Source organism: Argiope bruennichi, chromosome 2, assembly GCF_947563725.1.
Source record: "Argiope bruennichi chromosome 2, qqArgBrue1.1, whole genome shotgun sequence".
NCBI lineage: Eukaryota > Metazoa > Arthropoda > Arachnida > Araneae > Araneidae > Argiope > Argiope bruennichi.
In genome coordinates, this window is record NC_079152.1 from 55,830,379 (window position 1) to 55,854,212 (window position 23,834).

Consider the following 23,834-nt stretch of genomic DNA (forward strand, 5'->3'; position numbering starts at 1 on the left):
AAATCCTATTTCAAAGAATAAATAGATATCTCTTCAATAAACAATCCAAAATATATCTTTAAAGACTTTTTATTTTGTAAATTAAATATAATCATATCGACTCTGTTAAACTTCGGATTTTTCTTTAATTTGATATAGTTACTAATTTATTCTGATAGTTATTTTTCATTCAGAAACTTATTCTCAAAGTAATTATAATAATATCAAAATAATGAAGATATTCCGTGTCAAATTATTTTTTATTTCAAACAAATTGTTCGAAAATCATTTATTTTTCGATTCTGTTTATTTTAATTTTCATAAAATTCTCTTTAAATTGGAAGAAATAAATCATTAATCATAATATATATTTCTACAAGCATATATTTGAATTGTGTTCAGTTATTCATTTATTAAATTTAGATACATTAGCATTCCATTTCGATACCTATTTGAGGACTACTGAAATATTGAATCATGATGAAATGATAAGTACGACATCTGAATGCACATGCCATCCAAACTTCCTCGCCACATTAGAGTGAGGATGTTAGACCCTCGACAACTAATTTTTGAAATTAACAAAAATAATCTAGGCAGCAGTAACCTATTGATAAGGTTGTGGCTTTAGTATCAAGAAATTGTTGCCCAATAATGTGGTAATCTTGAATTATGATAAAATGATAAGTACGACATCTAAATGCACATGTCATCCAAACTTCCTCGCCGCATTGGTGGAGGATGTTAGACCTCGATAACTAATTTTTGAAATTAACAAAAATAATCTAGGCAGCAGTAACCTATTGATAAGGCTGTGGCTTTAGTATCAAAAAATTGTTGCTCAATAATGTGGTAATCTTGAATTATGGTAAAATGATAAGTACGACATCTAAATGCACATGTCATCCAAACTTCCTCGCCACATTAATGTGAGGATGTTAGACCTCGATAACTAATTTTTGAAATTAACAAAAATAATCTAGGCAACAGTAACCTATTGATAAGGTTGTGGGTTTAGTATCAAAAAATTGTTGCCCAATAATGCGGTAATCTTGAATTATGATAAAATGATAAGTACGACATCTAAATGCACATGTCATCCAAACTTCCTCGCCACATTAGTGTGAGGATGTTAGACCTCGATAACTAATTTTTGAAATTAACAAAAATAATCTAGGCAACAGTAACCTATTGATAAGGTTGTGAGTTTAGTATCAAAAAATTGTTGCCCAATAATGCGGTAATCTTGAATTATGATAAAATGATAAGTACGACATCTAAATGCACATGTCATCCAAACTTCCTCGCCACATTAATGTGAGGATGTTAGACCTCGATAACTAATTTTTGAAATTAACAAAAATAATCTAGGCAACAGTAACCTATTGATAAGGCTGTGGGTTTAGTATCAAAAAATTGTTGCCCAATAATGCGGTAATCTTGAATTATGATAAAATGATAAGTACGACATCTAAATGCACATGTCATCCAAACTTCCTCGCCGCATTGGTGGAGGATGTTAGACCTCGATAACTAATTTTTGAAATTAACAAAAGCAATCTAGGCAGCAGTAACCTATTGATAAGGCTGTGGCTTTAGTATCAAAAAATTGTTGCTCAATAATGTGGTAATCTTGAATTATGGTAAAATGAGAAGTATGACATCTGAATGCGCATGTCTTCGAAACTTCCTCACCACATTAGTGAGAGAACATTAGATCCCCGACAACTAATTTTTGAAATTTACAAAAATAAAAATTAAGCTGAAGCAATCTATAGATAAGATTATTGTTTCAGCATCAAAGAATTGTAGCACGCTGAAGCAACCATCGTATGTCAAACATCCTTACTATTTTTGAATTGCAATGAAACTAGACAGGAATGTCGACTCTGCGGACTCCTTGTCATCTGAAAATTACGAGATTCGTCTCATAACCATTTCAAAATTTAATTAAATCAAGGTCTTGCAAAGCTGAAATTTTTTATAAATTCTTTTTTTCCATACAGAAATTGAAATGGATATTGTTTTTGTATTAATCTCTTGTGGTTTTTTTGCTATCAAAAAGTATTTCAAATACTTAGATAAAATTTAAGTAATGCATAAACCACATCTACCCAATATCTATCAAGTGCAATGTAACAGTTTAATTTTTAATTTCACTGCATGTTTTGTATTTACTGCATATAGTTATTGCATAGCGTACATGTATTATTAAGTGAATATGGCGCCACTTGAATCGTTCCATTCTATGTTTAAAAAAAATATTTCTAATAACAACAATAGATAAAATATCACTCAGAACTAATCTATACGATGAGGAAATAATCAGAAATATATTAATTTTTAACTTTTTGTAAGAATGAAAGTTTTTCTAATTCCTGAAAAAAACTGCTTATATTTATTATTACTAAATCAAAAAATATAATATTTAATTGAATTTTCATGAAAAAATAATGTTTCAAAAACTATGCTGAAATTCCAGGTAAAGAATTTAAAATTAGGGATATTTAATATATTTTTAAAAAATTCTACGAAACAATCGTTAAAACGCTTTCTCTATCTAGTTTTTCTAAAAGCGATTTAATTTTGAAAAAATAATCGAAGAAAAATGTTAGTTAATTTTTTTTTTAATTTTTTCATCCTATATTTTAAAGTTTTTAAACTTTTAAAAGAAGAAACCTTTTTAGCTTTTATATATGGCATCACAGTTAAGGGATCAAAAAAATAAAGATTACTTATGGGCACTTACAAATACACTTTGCATGGTTACAATCGTTGACGATATTTTATCTCAAGTATTGACATTTTCCATGTTAGAAACCTGAAGAGAAAAGACAATGACTTTTAAATTATACAAGGACTGACTTCCGTGACAGCAAAGCATTAAGAAGAGGGGAAACAGAATATTAGCAGCTGTTTAATAATTTAAATACAGTTTTGATGAAACACCTGGAAGAGATCTTAAGATGGCGCACCCCTAACATCTGCTGCCCATTTTTCAACTAGTTCTCTGTCCTCTAGAAAGATTTTTTTTTCTTTTTTCTTCCTTCCTTTCTTTTAGTTATTCATAAAATAGAAACTTTACCGTTTGTTTCACGCTGAAAAGACTATCTGTTGAAAAGACATTTGCCATTTGTTAAAAGATTCTGAATTGTAATTTTAATATTTAATAGGTTTCGGGAAAGGTTGTGAACGCTAATATCTTTAAACTCTGTTATCTTTCCTTTTTAATTGTTACTATATTGTTAAATTAATATTTTTTTAAATCTTAACATTTTCTGCTTTTATTTTAAAAGATCTTTAAAAAAATGACATTAACTTTTCGACAATTACTTTAATTTATTTTAACCAACGTAACGTTTGGCATTATTATATATTAATAATGCAATCTGCATGTTTTAATGAAAATTTATATTAATCCATTTATGTAACAATAAATGTAATAAAAGTATAAAATTCTCACATTTGTATGGTGTTATTTTATAATGCATTTTCAGAGTGAGATAAATAAATTTTTGAAGATATATAAATTGATATAAGTATGCGCACAATATAAGTAATTACATTTGGAACAACCCTTGTATATATATACGTGTACTGGTTCACGCAAAAATAAGCTTGGTTATGAATTTATAAGGCCCTTCCACTGGTGTAGGTGTGGAAGTGTGGAGACTGCTCAGGTGTCGTCTCCGTCATCTGACCGCGGTTTAAAAGTATGGTAGGTCCGTCCCAAAATAGCCCTAGTGTTACTTTAAAACGGGATGTTAATATAACTAAACTAAACTATTATTTTATAAGATGCACTACAAGTATCAGATGTGATGCCACTAATTTAAATTGTTTGAACATTTTAATAGAACTGAAAATGAGTTCATTTAAATTTTAAATTTTCAAAATTAAATTTTTATGAGTTCTTTTAATATTTTGTTGTGGTGTAAAACTTGAAATAAAAATAGCCCTAATTGTTTTATGAAATTTTAATATTTGTTCATTAGAAATTTTAAAACAAGGATTTTCATCTCAAATATGAATATGATGTAAACTTTTTTATAAATGACAGCTAATTCTCCCATTTTTGCTTGCCTATAACTGAGATATATGACATTTTAAAAACTTTTCTTCCAAATTAATAAACTAGAATTAAGATAATAATTAATAAATAAATATAAGAAGAAAATGAGAGCACAACTGTTTTCATTTTTAACACTAAACATGCTGCCATTGGTCAAATCATCATTTTCCTATTTCAACTTTCACGAGGAACCAGTACGATTAGTGTTATATTACCCAACCTGTTGAATTTGTATGTATCCGTTATTTTAAGATGAAAATTTAAATGTAATTCGGATTTTTTCTTTACGCCAAAAAAAAATATTTTAATATTATATAATAATGAAATATTTTAATATTATAATCTTATATTTTCAAAAAACTTTAATTCTTTTAAATTTAAATGTCTTAAATATTGCAAAATTATTATTTTTTCAATTTCTGCTAAACAGTTCAAATTAATTTAAACTATTTAAAGATATTAATATTAATTTTGTTATGATGAAAAGAATTAATTTTTTTTTTCGAAAAATGAATGCTACAGGAATGTAGAAGTCACCAATAATTTTAAATTATGGCATCTTTGAATATATAGCGAATGAAACAATCTTTGCAAAAAGTAACTATAAACACTCATTCTTATGCAAAAGCACGTCTTCGCTCCTACCATTTGTTGAGTTTCAAGCAATTTTCAAAAAAATTGTGTAGTGTAAAAACTTTGAAAATAGACTTTTCTTTGTCAAATAATACCAAAAATTTGAATTCCATTACTGTAAATGAGATCTAAAATTCTTTTCTGTGCTCTAATATGTAATTCTTTTTTTTTCTAATGTCTCAGAAAAATATCATAATGCAAAAATTCAAAATAGAAATAAAATATGGCAATTGCTTTCTTTTTAAACACTTCTACCAAAATAACGGAAAGACAGTACGTTAAATCCTTAAATGGTCATAGAAAATCTTTTTAATACAAAAAATAATGTATTTTAGGAGTTTTAGTTGCTTACTTAGCAATATGCATTTACAATTATCTTTACAAATATATCATACGAGAAAAGAACAAAAAATACAATTCAAGCACACTAAATTAAGAATTATAATATTTCTGCTATTGTATCAACATGCAGTTTTTTTAAAAAATTTTGAATAATTCATATCAGACTGATGAGCTTTAAAGTGTATACAAGTCTATACATTTAGTTTAGTAATTTGGTTGATGCCCTGATTAAAAGATGTACGATATTATAGTGGATCTGATTTCATTTTTGTATCACGGTAAGCTGAAAAGTCCAACATATGAGTTGACAAATCCTCTCTATACTATCGGAAGGACATTGATTTTTTCCGAGTGTAAATATTCAAAAAAATAAGCATTGGATTTAATATATTTCATGCGAAATTTCCATACACTGTATTTGGTGAATCTTGAATCCATGACATTCTGTTTTCAGTACTGAAATTCAGCTGTAGGTCCACCGCAACCCAATTTGAAAATGTATTGTTTAAATTACATTTGTTGAATCAATGCGTATTCAGAGTTCACGTACGAATTTTCAGGAGAGGTTCTTTAGCTTCTTGATATTGCAAACCCGATCAGAAATCAGATCAATAGTTAAATCAAGAATAATAAATTGAAGAATACAGTTTTCATCTTATCTGTATGCATCATTATGTTGACAAATGAAACAGATCAACATGTTACAATAAGATCTTAAATTTGAGATCTTATAATGTCAAAGTTGAAGTTATCATAAAGCTCTTACAACTCAATACGGAAAAGTTTATTCACTACTCAAGATGGGTTTAATAGAATTAGTGACATGAGATCCCTATTTGGCTACGATGTACCAGACATATTGTTAAAGGATTTTAAAATGAAAAATTTAAAAATCTTTAAGGAATCTAAATTTTTTTCTCGAAATCTGACAAATAAGTGTACAAAGCTGATGTCATGTCATGTTTCAATGGTGTAACTAAACGCCTACAAAAAAAATTTGAAATAAAATAGTTACAAATCTAAAATGTGTAAAAACTCAAAAAAGGTTTCGTCGAGGGTATCCACTTGCCAGGTCTCACATGCCTAATGATAATAAATTTTAAAAACACAGACAATGAAGATTAAAAGCAGGCCGCTTAATTAAAACAGTAATCTCTTGGTAAACTTTTCCGATGTTGCCACATAATTTATTAAAACAGAAACAAGTCTTTGGTACGTTTGGTATTTTTTCCAAGAAATATTCATTCATCAAATAATTAATATATATGCGTTAAACGAATATAGCCAAGGCGATATCGAGTCAAATCAACGCCCATCTCAGCTCTGGAAAATAAGTTTGTAATTAAATTGTGGGTTTTATGAAATGGTGTTTATTAATGGTCGAATGAACCCATGATTCCTGCCACATTATAGACGACACGCAGAGTTATTTTTCTCATTGCAGCATTAAATTTCTCGCAACATTGTTCGGCCATTCATTTCCAATTATTCCGATATGATTTGAAATCCAAATAAAATATGATATTCCATATTGTGTTGAATTTTTGAAAGAATCAGGATTTCCGTAGTAATAGGATGCAAATTTAATTGTGAGAATGAGAACGTGTTTACAAAGGATTCGTGCTGCTAGTACAAACAAAAGACTGCGCTGGATAGTAAGTGAAAATGTCCAAAGGACATTGAAGAAACCACATCTTTGGACATTTAACCCTTTGATCTTTATTTAATCCATAGATGTTCATAGTTCTGCATTCACTTTATACCCATGAAAGTAAAAATGAAATGTAGACAATAAACGAACGTATTCGTATTACAAACATCTTGCACATGATTTAGACATTTCGTATTATTATAAACTATAATCTTGTTTTGTCTATGCTAGGAAGTGCCTATTATTCACTTGAGCCAAAATAGAGATTTCAAGAATTGTTCGATTTAATCATTAGATGGATGTTTAAATCTACCTAAGAATATATTTAACACCATGTAAATCGTTGTTAAAATCTAATGTTTTAAAAATTCTAACTAGAATCTAGCAAGTCTTGTCTACAGCCGACCCCTCCGCCACTACTGAAGAAAACAGTGTCGACAGGAGTTATTGTGACTGTTTGCTGCCTTTATCATAATCCATCTATATTACTGGCAAATTCTCCAAATTTGCATCGTCTTCGAGGCGGTTGGACCCCTCAGGGGCTCACCTTCTTTAAATGAGTACGGGTGTCCAAATCCCGAGGTACCCAGGGATCTTTACTCCATTTCAGTTCACTCTCGCCTACGCCTTCTGCTGTCTGCTTGGTCCTTCTATCCCTCGACGGCAAGCGAGGTAGCTCTCCATGAGAATCTGTAGCCGCTCTGTTTGCTTCTTGCTTCTCATGGACAGCCAAAAAAACCCACGTATTGGCCGTGCGTGGCGACCCATTAAAACCGTACACCGCCCGTGCGGGCGGTGTACTGTGATCCCCGGTGTATCAATCGGCCGGTAGCTAGCCACCTGAGTGGTCGGTTTGCTAGGGATCAAGCGAAGGACTACTCCTTGGGCTTGGCGTTAAGGGTAGTCACTGTCCCCGGGGGTAACTCTGAGCGTATAGGTTCCGGCTATCACTAAGGTAAGCGCCGAGGCTGGGAATGATCAGAACCGGTGGCTGCCTTTCCTTGTTGGGCTCCGTGGTGGGCGGTGCCATCGAGCCTTTATTTCTCTCTATATCCCATGGGCTCCTCCAAGAAATCTCTTTTCAGTGGGCATCATAAAGTTCTTAAATTTGTCACCGATGTTCATCATTTTGATTCTTTTTTTTATAATGAAACTATTGTCAGAAAAAAATGAAACATTTAACAACATCTCTCATTTTCTGGTACAAAAAGCTATTACAGCAACTGTCGCAGACTTGTCTTCAATCCGAAAAATACGTTCAGGGGATTTGCTGGTGTAAGTCAGTTCTAAAAAGCAAGCACAGCAAATCATTAAAATAAAAGCTTTAGCTACATATCCTGTGACAGTCAGTCCTCACAGTTCCTTAAACTGTACAAAGGGAGTAATTACATACTGGGAATTGTTTAATGTCCCTCTTGAAGAAATAACAAAAGAGCTTAAATCTGAAGGAGTAACGCAGGTACGTCAAATCAATATTCGACGGAATGGTCAAATTCAACCAACTGAACATTACATTCTAACCTTCCATAGCACCAAATTACCTGAATTCATATATGCAGGATATATAAAATTGCCGTTTAGGCAGTTCTATGCCATTTGGCGTTGCCAATGCGTTTTGGCCATTCCAAAGTTAATTGCCACGGGACCCTAATTTGGGCCCCTTGTGCACATTTGCACATTTGCGCAATCTCTACTCCCTATTTACAAAGCAGTCATCCTCTCTCGCATTGATTATGGGTGTATAGTTAGTCTATGGTTCCGCTCGGGCTTCTTTCCTGCAACGCTTGGGTACTATTCACCATTCTGCTTTAAGGATTTGTTCCGGAGCGTTTCGTACTTCTCCCGTAGAGAGCCTCTACTCTATTTGCAACCAGCTACATCTTGATTTAAGGCTCAAAAAATTGTCTGCCTGTTATTATTTCCACACGAAATCGTTTTCTAGCCATCCCATTTCTAATATAACGGTACCAATTAGTCTCCTCGGACTATATGATGCCCGTTCCTCTCACATTCTTCCATTTAGTGAGAGAACGAAAGTATTTTTGCATGACTCAGGACTTTCAAATGTTATCATTAAGACTGTATATTTGTTATGCCCCCCTCTGAGACGTCCGAGAATTTTCTTACATGAATCCTTTTGCAGGATTTAATAAATCTTCAAATGATCCAGCTATTTTTAAACACCTGTTTTTGCATCATCGATATCGGTATTCTTCTTTTGTACCAATTTTTACGGATGGCTCAAAATCAAATGGACATGTCGGTTGTGGCATAATTCTTCGGTCTGATACTCTGAGCCATGGTTTACATAATTGCTGTTCAGTATTTACTGCTGAGTTGATGGCAATTTTCTTTGACTTTCAGAAAATTTGGCCTTCTCCTGGAAGTAACTTAATTATTTATACCAATAGTATGAGTGCGTTGGAGACAGTTTCGCACTTCAGCAATCGGATGCATCCGATTGCGATTAGAATTCTATTCACTTGGCATCTCCTGCAAAAAGAAGGTTTCCAAGTTCTATTTAGTTGGATTCCTAGTCATGTAGGCATTTCTGGTAATAAAGAGGCTGATTCAGTGGCAAAATCTGCAGACTGTCTTTTGTCACATAGACTTCCATATTTTGACACTAAGAGATTTTTCGTTTAACATATTTATTCAACATGGCAATTGGCATGGGATCTGAAGACCGAGAATAAAGTCCATTCCGTCAAACCTAAGATTGGTTTATGGCCTGCCCATCCTATTCGAGAGCTTGATGTGAAATTGACTCGCCTCCGTATAGGACACACCCGTTTTGCTCATCATCATCTCGTATTGGGTAAAAGGGTGTCAATTTGCACCACTTGTCATATTGCTTTTAGAGTGAAACGTATTTTAGTTGAACGCCCTGATTTTAATGTCCATCGTCATAATTTTTTCTACACGTCTTCTCTTAACTTGCAAGATTGGTGGGTGAAAAATACCACCCAAATGTTTTTAAATTTTTAAGAGCTATTGGTTTTTTTCATTTGTTTGTGTTTCCTTTTATGTTAAATGTGTCTTCTTTATATGATTATTTTACATTTTTGTTAATCATTGTCTTACGTTAAAACAGTTTTTTTAATATTTGCATCGACCCATTTTACATGGTTTTAATTACTTACACTTGTTTTTAAAATGTGTTGTTTTAAATGTCTGTTCTGATTTTACCGTATGCTTGGCGCAGTATGGCCAAATGTGGCTCTTTCACCAGTAAACCATACACAACAACAACAACAACGAGGCGGTTGGCGTGTTGGTAAGACTGCTGGGGGATTTTGCAACAATGCCTTGACAGTCCAGTTTTCTTCTGCTATTTATTCCATATGATGATGCATTAACTTTTGAGAAAATGTTATCGTTTAGGGATGCTATGGTTTCAATATGACATTTTATGAAATTATGTTGTAACCAAATGTAGTTAACCAAATTAGAAATAAATATTAAATTTAAATTGCAAAAAAGAAATTAAAATAGAACAAAAATGAAAGAAAAGCTGAATCCGGCCTGAAGACTTTATAAAGGTTCACCTTAAAATCAGGATTCAAACCTCATAATTTTAAGGTATATATATGTGTGTGTGTGTGTATGTGTGTGTGTGTGAGAGAGAGAGAGAGAGAGAGATCATGTATTCACTTCAATTTAAAACGCATTGCAGAAAAAGGCGAGATCAGTGATAGGTGAATATCTCGCCAGAGTGTATAGATGGGCATTTTTGCTCAAAAGAAATGAAATTGGCACGGGAATGGAATTTTCATTTTCTTATTACTCCTTAAAATGTTATGGAAACATTAAAATTGGGCGAATAATTGTCTCGTTATAATGAATAATCTTTATTCAAAAGAATTTTGATATCTGTCACACCTAAAACATCGATAACTTTAACTCTAAATTAGAACATCATAATAAATATTTTAATTTTATTACCGTCAGTTCACTGAAAGTGCGAGGCCTCGTAGTGGACCGAATTCCCTAGAATATCTGTAAAGTATGGGCTAGTATAAGTATATTTACCTATATGAAAAGAGTATGTATCGACATTCTCCTTCAGAAGTTCAAATATCTTTTTCCTTCAATTTTAATATATTTTTAACAACATATTGCATAAAAATTAGAAATTTAAACAAATTTTAAAACAAAACAACTAGTTTTTGGTTTAATATTTACTTTTTGACGCATCATCCGTACTATTTTGGAACTGACGTAACCTGTCTGAATCATCGTCAGATGACGAGGATGGCTTATGAGCCAATAATATTTTGGAATTAACACCCATGGAAAATCTAAATTTTATTGTATTCATAATATATAACATATAGCCTAACAACGCATATTACCTGCAATAATAATTCGTTGGACATAGCATTTTAACAAGTTTCTTTGTAAATATCGAAAATTCAAATTCTCAGTTCTAAATAACACCAAATTCGATAAATAGCATATTGCATCGGATATTTATAATTACATATATCTAAATAAAATATCTAATTATGTATAAGTAACCTATTTTTTTAAGTTGAAGCAAGAAATGACTTTGTCATCTCATCGAAAGAGATGTAACTAATTATGGAGGCTTTTTTTTTTTTTTTTTTTTCAAAAATTTAAAACAATAATAGATATTATATAGCGGTTTCTATAGCAAAGCTGAAAAGTTTTACTTTTCTATTTAAGTAAAATATTTTATTAAAAAAGCCTTTTCTTTAAAAATAGGATTTTCAAAAGACTTACACTGAATTAGTTTACTGTTGGAATAAAAGACTGACTATGCTCAATTTTTATTATTGAAAATTCCAGTATATATTTATATGTCGGTGCATTTAATATTAGTATAAATATCATCCTCTAGTATCATATTTTCATAAACGATTAAAACAATTGCTTATTATCTTATATATTATTAAAATAAATAACTACCTCACCGGAAACTAATAGATATTGAGAGATGCATTGAATAATGTAAGTTATCTGGGATTTCCCGCCTATCCCACCCTGTGTACCTGCCATAATGTCCAAATAATCGGCCATCTCCAAACCATTCATAATAATCCAGACAATCCACGCTGTCTGCAAGGCGTCCACGGCCCATCGACTGCCAATGCGAATGAATTCTTGCTTTCATATTGCAGGATATTGATATCAATTACCATCGCAGCGTGAGTTGTTTCGCAAGGCAGATAAGGGCGCGTCCGGTGTAGGGTTTTTACGGTCGGTCCTCTTGGACTCGTGACGTAACTATCGATCGGCCCGAGGAGAACTGTGAAGTCCGTCGACACCGGGTGAGAGTGGCATAGGTGAGCGTCTGGGAAAACCCCTCCTATCACACGATGACGGAGAAAATGATCCAAAATACCTTGCCACACTAATTCGCCCCACTACAAAACCCAATGGCATCTAGGCCGTTGCTATAGCATCTCTTACAGCCGACAGGAACCATTAGGAATACGAAACGCCACCGCTGCGATGGTCGGTAAGTATCAAGGATTTGTTTCCAGTTTCTTGTTTTTGATAGCGAGAACTTGCTTTCTGTGAGCGAGTAGATGCTGCCTAAAGTTCCTCTAAAGCACCTTGGGAAAGTTGTAACCGATCCCGATCGGGCGGAGAGAAAGCGTGGTCCGCTGTTAAATCAATACCGTGTTCGATTTCGTTGTTCTGTGCGTTCCATTAAACCGGCAACGCAGTGCGTTAACCCCGAAAATGGTTAGCTGCTTGGATTTTTTTTATGTTTTTATTTCTCGATTCAACGCTTGGATAGGTTTTTTTCCTCTCTAGTTATTTAAAAAGTAGGGCAATTTAAATTATGCTGTACTAGATACATGTTGTTGTGTTATTTAATATTGTTAGCTTGCTATGGAAAATCATGAGCTTTAAAGTTTAGTATTGTTAAACATTCTGTGGAATTCAAAATTGTTGCATACAGTTAATTTCTTAAAGCGAAATTTACTATGTTCATCAAAGTTTTTATTGATGCTTCAAGATCTGTTACTAAAAAATAAGAATATTTGACGAAAAACAATACGCATCTTTAAGCAGAATATCAATAAAAATATTAAACAATTAAAGAGTTTCATTTTTATATGTATTATTTAGTTATATCTAGATTTTTTTCCTATATTTGAAAACCAGAATTTGAAATCTATGTATTTTTAAAAATTTAGAGAACATAAGAATGAAGTCATCAAAAATATTTACCTAAAACATTCACAATAGCAAACAATCTGAAATTAATATCGCATTCTAAATGCAAAGAATGATTAGTTAATATTTCTATAATAAAATGCTAAATGAAATATCCCAAATAGATATAAATGATTCATGATTTTCTTTTTCAGCATGAATTTGAAGATGTTCTATGGTTGATTCTTTTCAATTATAAAAATGAAATTACTTATTATCTCCAAGCTATAAATGATTAATTTTGAATCAATAAAATTGAATAATTTAATCAAGTGAATCAGTTTAATCAAATGAATCAATTTAATTGAATCAAGAAAAAATTTTATAAAAACAATGCCAAATTTATTATAAGGGTATATTTAGGTTTAATAGAAAATTTTATAATTACTCAATCTCAATTAAATTCAAAAACCATAATTCAAAATTTATACTTTACAGTTGTAACGAATAAGACTCACATATTTCAGATTTTATGCATAGTTTTTATAATAATAAAGTATATTAACTTAATGTTACAATATAATAACAAAGATGTACTACTAAAAGTGACCAAATTGGGAGAAAAAGTAAAATGAGCTAAGATGTTCTTCTTATTATTAATGCCATCTCTGTAATGGAAATATTCTCCGTATTGACGTAATAGTCTCTTCAGGCTAATAACTGATTCAATGGGAATTTTTTATATTTCATTTTAAATAAATTGATAAATATAACTTCCTGTCCGCTTCTCTGAAAAGTTGTCTGACATTAAAGCCATTTTATTTTATTTGTCTTAATTCAATTTTGCTTATTTTGTGCACGAGCATTTTTAAATGGAGACAGCTCCATTAATTATAATGCTATTAGAAAAACTAAATATCCGGCTTATCTATCTTTTTAATTTCCCCATTTTGTAACTTTTTTTATTTGTTATGTAAACTACATAGATACTAAACAGAATCCTTCTCCCGTTTCAACAAAGGGAGAAATTCCTGGGATTAAATATGTGATGAATTTTTTTAATTGAATTTTTTTATTGATGAATTTTTTTAAGTATGTTAAAATTTATCAAACATTGACACGAAGATTAAATTGGCATTATTAAAAAGATGATTTTTAAATTTTGAAAAAGGGTAAAATTTATATTTTGCAATAAAATTTTCTAAAATTATGGGAAAACGCCGAAATTCAGCTTAATTTTTAATTAATTAAAGTTACAAAAAATCGCGCCAAATCGCATATTCTCATCTCCAAGGTGAATATGTGCTTAATTTGGTAGTTGTAAATCAAATTGATAGGCCTATTGAACGCCAATAAACACATACATATACACACACGCGAGTGTACATTTATCTTTATTAGTAGTAGAGATGTGCATTAATTTACTGATGGATTAATATACAAAAAATGTTCTATTACTGAATATCATTTTAATTCAACACGAAAGTACTAATTCGTTATTCTTTTTTCTTTTTCTTTATTGATTCTATATATTGACGATATTTTTCATCGCTATATAACATCATAATGCATTTTGAAAAAAATTATTATTAACTTTTTATTACTGTCATATAAAGCTATAAGAAATTTAAATAGAATACAAAACGAAATATTATTTTTGCAAATAAATTAAATTAAAGCTTTTGATAGGCATTCAGATCAGAATGCATGCGTTTCCAGGAAAGGCTGAATGTTAAAAATTGAACTACGACTTATATAGTGCCTTATCGACGAATATCATTTTTGTGCTGTAATATTTGGGGGGGAGTTATCGTGAAAACACACCAAATTATCCCTCAATTAAATTTTCGAAATAAATCACTCCAATGTGTCTATTAACCCCGTGCAAAATATATCTTTGACAAATTTGGTAGATTTATGCCAAATGGTAAACTCTGTAGAGCATATACACATGCACATTCATCTTTATTATTAGTAGAGATTTTAATTCGCAAGTGATTTAACGCACAAAAATACCAAAAACTTTTAAACGCTTTATGTATCGGTTTATTTCTTTCTTCACTTTATATTTTTTTAATTTATAACTAATTTCTAATAACTTTGCTTGTCTTTATACTTATCGACTGAAAAATGATATCCCTGTTTCTAAAGTTTCAAAATAGTTTTGAAAAATAAAAGTGTCAGGTAAATAAAGTGAAGCAGTATTTGATTTTTTTGTCGAAATTCATGGATAATAATGGCGCTGTTAAAAGACGATTATCGTTTTATCAAACTTATTAGTTATTCTTCCACAGTATATATGTTTTCCGTAGCGAAATTTCCTCAATAATGTTTATATGATAAATGACTATAACTAAGCTCCAATTCTTTTAGTTTATCGACATGATAATGATAATATGAAGTGGATTTTCTTTCAGAATGTTTTTCACCTACTATAGATTCTGTACCTTCTTAAAATATTTTATTTTGCTCAAATTCTCTTAATTTTATAAACGTTATTGTCTTTAAAAATTGTTTACAATATTTCAGATATTTTTCTCCGGAGAATTATTTTGAGCAAACTAATTTTATTGCATATTCTTTAATCAATTACATTCACCATTTTGGGAAATAGACAAAGTTAAATTTCGTATCTTATTAAAAATAAAGTTATCTTCATGGTGATAAAATAAAATAAACATCTACTGTTGACAAAAAAATATATGTCTTAAAAATATTTGATGAATCATATCTGCTTTAAATGTACTATTTTAAGATAAGCATTTTTGATCATAGTAATATTTTGAAAAAAGACTGAAAATATATTGAAAGAAACAGGTATGATTTTGGACTCAAATTTAAAACACTGGGAAAAAAAACGCAGAAATTGGCGTAAGTATTTAAAGACACCAAGTAGATTAATTAAATTATTCTATATTTATATTTTCACATGTAATGCAGTTCAAATGAAAAACAACTAAAATCATTGATTGATGGAGGTAGCTTTGAAAAACAAAATAAACTTTTTGTATCACATCAAAATAAATAAAATGCAAAAAAAACATTTTTGAAATTTAACGATCTTTTTTAACAAGTTAATTATTTGTCATCTGATAAATGTACTTAGTTCAAAAGGGAAAAAAATACTGAATGCTTAAAAAAAATAAGATAAAAAGGACCACTCCGTTTTAATAAACGTCTCGGTATTTTGAAGCAAGAAAATGGAGTTCTTTACAAATATTTTTTGATAATCGCCTTTTAAAAATCTTGTTGGATTTTATTTCTTATCATTATTGAATTAAAAAGAAGCCAATAAGATTTCTTTCCTTTTATAACATATGGCAACAAGATGAAACTAATAGTTATAGTAAAAGGAATAAAAAAAGAATTTTAGTGTCAAACTTAACACCGAAAGTAACAGAAACTGGTTTTTGTAAATAGAGGCATTAAAAAAATTTTGCTATAAGATATTTTTCTCTTTTCATTCTTTGAAAATATATTTTGTTAAGTTATTTCAGTCTTTTTGCAAGTGTCATTACTTTCTAAATAGAATTTTTGGTTGGTACGCTACTGCAATTGCATTAAACAGAAAGCATTATGGCTGTTACAATTATTCTGTTACAATTTTTTTTAAATTAATGTTTTCATTTTTTGCAGTTAGTTTAAAGGGTTCAATGACTCATTTTATAACATTAAAAAGAAACTCAAAATGACTGTGTCATGTGCACATAATATTAACCCAAGATAAAGAAAAACGAGACAAATTTTTACTGCACTGTATGCATTTTCTCATGAAATAAAAAAAATAATGTCATACCTTCCTATCAATCAAAAAATAAATGGCTTCTTTTTTTTCTTTGAGGAATATGTGCATAAATTTGTTTTAATAAAATGTCTCAAACATTTATTTAAATATAAAAATTAGCACTATTGTGAAATATTGTAACAATTTTCGTTTATTTAGAAAATTGCAAATGAGACATTGAGACATCTGCCGCACAGTGAACTGAGCCTTCAGGCTATATCGTCAATTTGGCTTTATTTCCATCCTTATTAACATTTGAAGAAGCATTATTTTTGCGAAACAGGGAATCTCAACCGCGTATACAGATTTTATTTGCATCGTTGTTTTTAGTATCAATCATATACAGATGAAGTGCCCAAATTTTAATAATCAGAGCATTCATTTCTTTAAATCTTCAAAGAGACCTTGTTACTAGGGACATATCTGCATGAAAATATGCTCAAATTTTTAATAGTGATTTGTTTTTGCGGATGTATATAATTTTAGTACCATTTTTTATTTTCTAGTATTATTCAATCTTTATCTCAAGTGGAACTCAGTTTTTCAATGTAACATAATTTTAAATGTTGTTTGGTACAGTAACTTTATTATTATCCACAATTTAGGATATTTTAACCTTATATCTGATGCAGTTTAGCCAAAAGCAACTAAAACTTACAACCAAATCAAGCAAATGGCGTATATTTCAGGAGTAAAGGAGTAAAATTTGGAATTTGATGTTCGTGGATCTAAATTAGAAACCGTTTCCCTTTCTAATCCGCCATATTTAAGGAACTGTGTCCCTTAATATTGTCTTCCTGAATCAAATATTTCAAATATATAAAACAAGTTGGTGCAACATCGAAACTTGTATAGAGAAAAGCGACTCATGCGCCATTTTTAATCCTCCAGAGGGCGCCACTAATATGGGTGTGAGAAATCATCAAATAAGTAAATTAGTTCAAAATAAGTAAACTTATTTCGGATAAGTAGGTGCGATTGTGTCGGACACATCTCCAATAATAAGTAGTATCTTCTGGAGAGATTGGTACGTAAGTCAATGATGGCCATTTCGCAATTGACCACAACGACCATGATTGGATTCGTAGACATCCAATCATGAAATACTCTATTTAACTACGTTGGTAGGTGGGAAAGAGAGAATACTTTCTTTAAAGTTTTACGGTTCTTGTCGTTTCACTACTGCTCACAATTAGGATTCTATTCAGAAAAATTCTTGTGTGGCTTCAAAATTGGGTGTTATTTTATCTAAACTAAATCAAAGGCGCTTACTCTACTTAGGAATTAGAATTCTCCTGAGTCACAAAAGTGCCGTAGAAATGTCTGTGAGGTTAAACTCGGGAATTAAATAGCCTTTTTTATGGGCGAAATATTTGTATCTCCCAGAAGCACTTTAGAAGGAATTTAATAGTTTATATTTATAAAAAAATTATCTCTATACTTCGAGTCGAATGTTTGAATCCTAAAAAATGTGTGAATATAAATTGATTTGAATTTTTATATAATGTTAGTATGACTAGTTTTTTCAACAGCTGGACAACATGTCTCAACAACTGAAGACATGGAGATATATAAACTATAAATTATTATTGAATAATTTTATAAGACATGTGAATTGAAGGAATCTTCATTCTTAACAGCAAAAATTATTTAGAGGAAGAAATTATTTAGAGGAAAATTATCTTTAAGGAAGACTCTGAAATCTCTAAATAATTTTATTCTGCTCTTTAGTAAGCACTAATTCGAGCAATATACACCCTTGCTATGATTTGAAAGAAAGTTTTCTTTAGCTTTAGCTTTCTAAGCTTTTATTTAGCTTTTCTGTTCAATCACAGTTTTCTTTCTGGTTCCCCAGTCATTTATTTCACAGTCAGATTCCAATCTGTGCTTATATAATAAGTAAAAACTACAATAATAAGTAAAGCCAATGATTTAAACTTATTCATTATATGACGCTTAACTAATAAATTAAAGTCCTTGAAAATTAAAGGTCATTATGGTCAAAGTAAAGGAATGCTCATTTGTTTGAAAAAAATTTTCTTTTGGAAACAACAAAAAAAAATGTGTTTCTCACATGAGTGAATGTACTAGCACTCAGGCAATTTTTTAGTTAAATACTTATCAATATTATTACAACAAAAATCATAATTAATGTCATTTTTCGATTTAACCATCAAATGAATGCCATGACCTTGTTGTTTGTTACAGTGACAACTTCGCGAGCGAGGTGATCTTGGGAGACGGCGATTTCAGCCTGTGCGACCCGAGGTCCGGCCCACCTTTCCGAATCCGGCGCGCCACAGAGGAGGAGGTGGAGGAGGAGGAGAGGACGCTAAGAGTATATGACGGCTCGCTTGATCCGGACACTAACTACTCCGGGTTTGTCCAAGTCCAAGTCTGGGGTCCGGATGGACAGGTGAGAGAATATTTTGTTTTTATTAAGATACAAATTTTATGCTGCGCACAGTTGCTTACTGCCATGGAAAAGCAAGATGAAATATAATTAATCCGAATTAAATGTATACGATGCTACTCTACAATTTCGAAACTGAATGTGCTACTTAATGGCAAATTGTGATAGAGAAGTTACATTATATGTTAATTATTTTTTTACAATCTCTGCATGATGGTTTTTTTATTTCAAAACTTTCTCTGATTTCAGGTTTTGAGACTTTTATAAAGGGCTAAAATGCATCGTCTCGGAAAGACATGCTAATAATCAATGAAAAAAATCACTAAACCATTGAAAAATTACGTTCTCTTAGCATATTTTCAGCCCCATCTAAATACATCAATAGATGTCGGTTCCAATATTTATTTTGGCAAAGACGCTGATACCGTTCAGAGAAATTCAAAGCACAAATTTTTTTGTCGCTTGTGTTTCGTTACCCAAATACGTTGCTAACCGATTTACAATGTAATCGTGTAGAACCGCGGTGGCCTGGTGGTAAGGTCTCGGCTTTGGAACCGGAGAGTTTCAGGTTCGAGATAAAGACCGAAGGACCGTCGTGTAAGTAGGTCTGGTGCACGTTAAATCCGTCAGGGCAAAACGTCCTCCCACTGGTGTTGTGTGTGTGTGAAAGTTTAGAGAGGGGGTGCCTGCTCAGATGTTGTCCCCGTCATCTGACTTCGGTTCAATATTACGAAGTCTGTTCCACAACAGCTCTATTATTGCTTTTAAAAAGGGCATTAATATAAGTTAACTAAACTAAACTAAGATTACAATGTAATCGTTTCAAGTACGAAACTCGATTCCCCAGAAGATACGTATATAAGATTGGTGCAGGTTAAATCTGACATCATGGGCCAAATGACCCTCCATTAGTATAGTACTGAAGATCAGAAAGGGAGTGCCAGCTCAGGTATCATTCCTGTTATCTGACTGGAGTTCAAAATTATGAGATTGGACTTTTGCGTGTAAAATCCCTAATAAATCGCCAAGAAATAAGACCGTTTTAAATAAGAAATCTTCTAGAAAAGACGCTTTTCTGAATGATTTTCAAAGAATCGATACCATTTCAAGAAAGTCATTACCTCCTGATCATGTTATTAACTAGTCATTTCAGATGACCAGTTAGTTCGCCAGGCATATTTATTATATTTGATTTTATATAATGTTTTTATATATAAATTCATATCCATGATTCTACCAAATTCTTTGGCATTAAATTTCTGGTATTTTAACTGTCTTACTTTTATTTATTGTGTACAGGAATCTTTCTAAAGGAAACAACTCTTTTAAAACGTAAGTTTTAATAATCTTGATCAGGATAAAGAAAAACGATTTTAATTTCAGGGCACAATGTCGTCTATTGTTGAAAATTAGACATGTATATATATTTCTCGACTATGAAGATAGTATCATTAAAAAATATAATTTTTTAGATTTTAATACATTGTTTAATTTTATGCCATAATATTTTCAGAAGTTGTCACGAAAAAACTACAAATTCAGCAAAATTATACATAAAACTCTTTTTAAAATTCCAAAAATATCACTTCAAGATGCACCTTCTCACCCTTAAGGTATACATGACCCGAATATTTTATATGCAGGTCAAACGGCAGATACACATTCATCTTTCTAATTAGAAGAGATATATCTTTTTATTGCTAGTGATATATTATTCAATTGAAACTGAAATATTGGAAATGGTCTCCCCGAAACTTTCCCTCCCTGTATAAAATTGTAGGCCTTCGGTAAAGGCACTGATGACTTTCGTGACATGGGAGAACAATAGCCACGAAATATTGATCTTTAGCTTGAATTTAGCGTTTTTATTGAATCTATTTTTTGATCTTTGTCGATTTTACTGGCGATTGAGCAATGGATACTCGAATATCGAATTTTTGTTTTAGATGCATTGTTTTCAGCCAGTTAAAATCAAAATTTGATTTAGACTTACAATTGTAGGCACAAAATCACATACTAAATCTCATATATTTAAATCACCACGTGTCTGAGTTATACCTTTTCATATTTGTAAAAACAGACAGACAAAAAGTCACCTCTTTACGAATTTGGTTCCGAATTCGATAAAGAACTACTCTAAAATATGCACGCTAACTTTCATCCATCTAGTTCTCTTCGTTATGTAGTTAGCGTATTAAATTGTATTCAGACAGACAGGATTTCTGAATGGGTTTTACTCAAAATTTGATTGAAATCTACAAGTTTGGTGTTAAGTCTATATACCAAATTTCATCATTCTAGGTTGAAATATTTGTCAGTTATCTATGTCACAGATAACAAAATGTCAAAAATCTGTTTTTCGAACTTGCGGTGCTCTAAAATATGGAGACTCGTCAAAAGCTCGAGCTCGAATTTTTTGATGATTACAGTAGTTTATCCGTATTTGGTATGTGAGGAAATAAAAAATGAAAATATTTCATTTTTAGCAAATAATTTTAACTAATATTTCTATATCTTTAAAGAAAATAAATATTGCCATCATCTTTTCATTCTTTAATTACGAAAATTTATTTAATTCAAACATCAATATTTCTTTGTATCTACAGCGATCCAAACTACTCAACCGAATTTTTTCAAATGTCATTCACAAATACTGTAAAGCGCGCAGAAGGATTTAATAAAGTGTTCGTAACAATTAAATTATCATCTTATTATTTTAGCATACAAAAGTACTTAATGTTGTGTTTGTGGCAATTAAATTATTATGATATTATTTTAGCATACAGAAGTACTTAATGTTGTGTTTGTGGCAATTAAATTATTATGATATTATTTTAGCATACAGAAGTACTTAATGTTGTGTTTGTGGCAATTAAATTATTATGATATTATTTTAGCATACAGAAGTACTTAATGTTGTGTTTGTGGCAATTAAATTATTATGATATTATTTTAGCATACAGAAGTACTTAATGTTGTGTTTGTGGCAATTAAATTATCATCTTATATTTTTAGCATACAGAAGTACTTAATGTTGTGTTTGTGGCAATTAAATTATTATGATATTATTTTAGCATACAGAAGTACTTAATGTTGTGTTTGTGGCAATTAAATTATTATCATATTATTTTAGCATACAGAAGTACTTAATGTTGTGTTTGTGGCAATTAAATTATCATCTTATTATTTTAGCATACAGAAGTACTTAATGTTGTGTTTGTGGCAATTAAATTATTATCTTATTATTTTAGCATACAGAAGTACTTAATGTTGTGTTCGTGGCAATTAAATTATTATCTTATTATTTTATCATACAGAAGGATTTGATGAATTGTTCGTGACAATTAAATTATTACCTTATTATTTTAATTGGCTTATTTATTATCTTTCATTTGTTAAAAGCTTTGATTTATCTCGCATTCGCATCATAAGCTGCGTATTTGGCATTTGCTACGATAAGATTCAATAAACTTAGCCTCAGATTTTCTAAAAGTCAAGAATTTAAGAATAAGAGAAAATAAATCATATATTTGTATACGTATAACACAAAATAATATAAAGCATTTACATTGTAATATGTAGAAAAATGTTTAAATCTCAAAAATATTGAATTTAAATAAAAACTCATAAATAGTAAAAGTATGAAAAATTAATTTATGTTTAATCATAAATATTAATTAATTTTTTGTTGATTTAGAAAATCTTATCTTTTTGTAATTTTGTATCTGATTTCATTTAATTATGCATATTCAATGTAAATAATTAAAAATGAAAAATCAAGCAGAGTTAGAAATTTTTTTCAAGAACCCGATTTTCAGAGCATTTTAATGCAAGGATTCAAATTAAATATAGAAAATGTGAAATTTATATATTCACAAGATTATTTTTAGTAGCTTTAGTATCATAGGAATTGTCCTCCTCAGTGTTTAAATATTTCTTGATAAATATCACAAAATGAAATCCATACGATACACTAGGTTTAATTTTAATTCCGTTTATATGAATTTTTTCGTTATTGCGAAATTACTAGATATAATTTTTTCTTTATATTTGCACTTGTGAAAAAAAACATTTATCTATTGTTTCCTTTTAATTAAGAAATTTTTCATTTTTATCTCCATATTATTTCGTCCCACAGGAATACTAATTCAGCACGTCTGCCATTATAATGCACTCAACAGTGATAAGATCTTTTGAATTTAATACAATTAAGTAATGAGATCTTACTTAATATTCATAATTCTCACGCTTTGTTCTAACTTTCTCAGTTCTTTATTATTTTACAGAAATCCCAGTCAGAAATGGCATAAATATATCACAAAGCCTTCGAGCATACTTAAATATATGCACTTATTTTTAAGTTTCTAAATCAAATTTACAAGAAGCATGCATCAATTGAGTATAATGGAATAAAAAATATTGAATTATGATCTAACTGCTTTACTTCTAGATACCCTACAGGGTTCTATTCTTTGCTGTTTCAACTTCCATTCAAAGTAAATGACTACATTCAGAACGTTCTTGTCCCTCGAGAGTTATATGAATAACCGAGTTCATTTATTTTGTCTGAAAGGGTTAAGAATTACATTTTTACTGCGTAACTGTAACTTCTCAAAAGATTTACGAATACCGACGATAGCATGATGAACTTTAAATTCGCTTGAGATGGTATTTAAGCACGAATAATCTATGGTGGACCACGAGGGAAATTAAAGACAGAATAAGGCATAATTGGAACGCTAATCCTTTTATTTTCTAGGTACAGCTGTAGAAATTTTGTATTGTCGAGCGTCGTGGCAACTAATACCTATTGTCCTGCGAATAATAA

The 23,834-nt window shown here is 30.5% G+C and overlaps 1 protein-coding gene across 5 annotated transcripts in view; it reads left to right on the forward strand.

Annotated features, from left to right (window-relative positions):
• The window catches only part of LOC129961870 (tyrosine-protein phosphatase 69D-like), a 666,258-nt gene that overhangs the window by 510,443 nt on the left and 131,981 nt on the right, over nucleotides 1-23,834 (forward strand). For all 5 annotated transcript variants that reach the window (XM_056075481.1, XM_056075482.1, XM_056075483.1 and 2 more), the window contains one exon: nucleotides 18,802-19,009. In XM_056075481.1, the coding sequence (XP_055931456.1) occupies nucleotides 18,802-19,009 (208 nt within the window). The remainder of the gene's footprint in view (nucleotides 1-18,801; nucleotides 19,010-23,834) is intronic.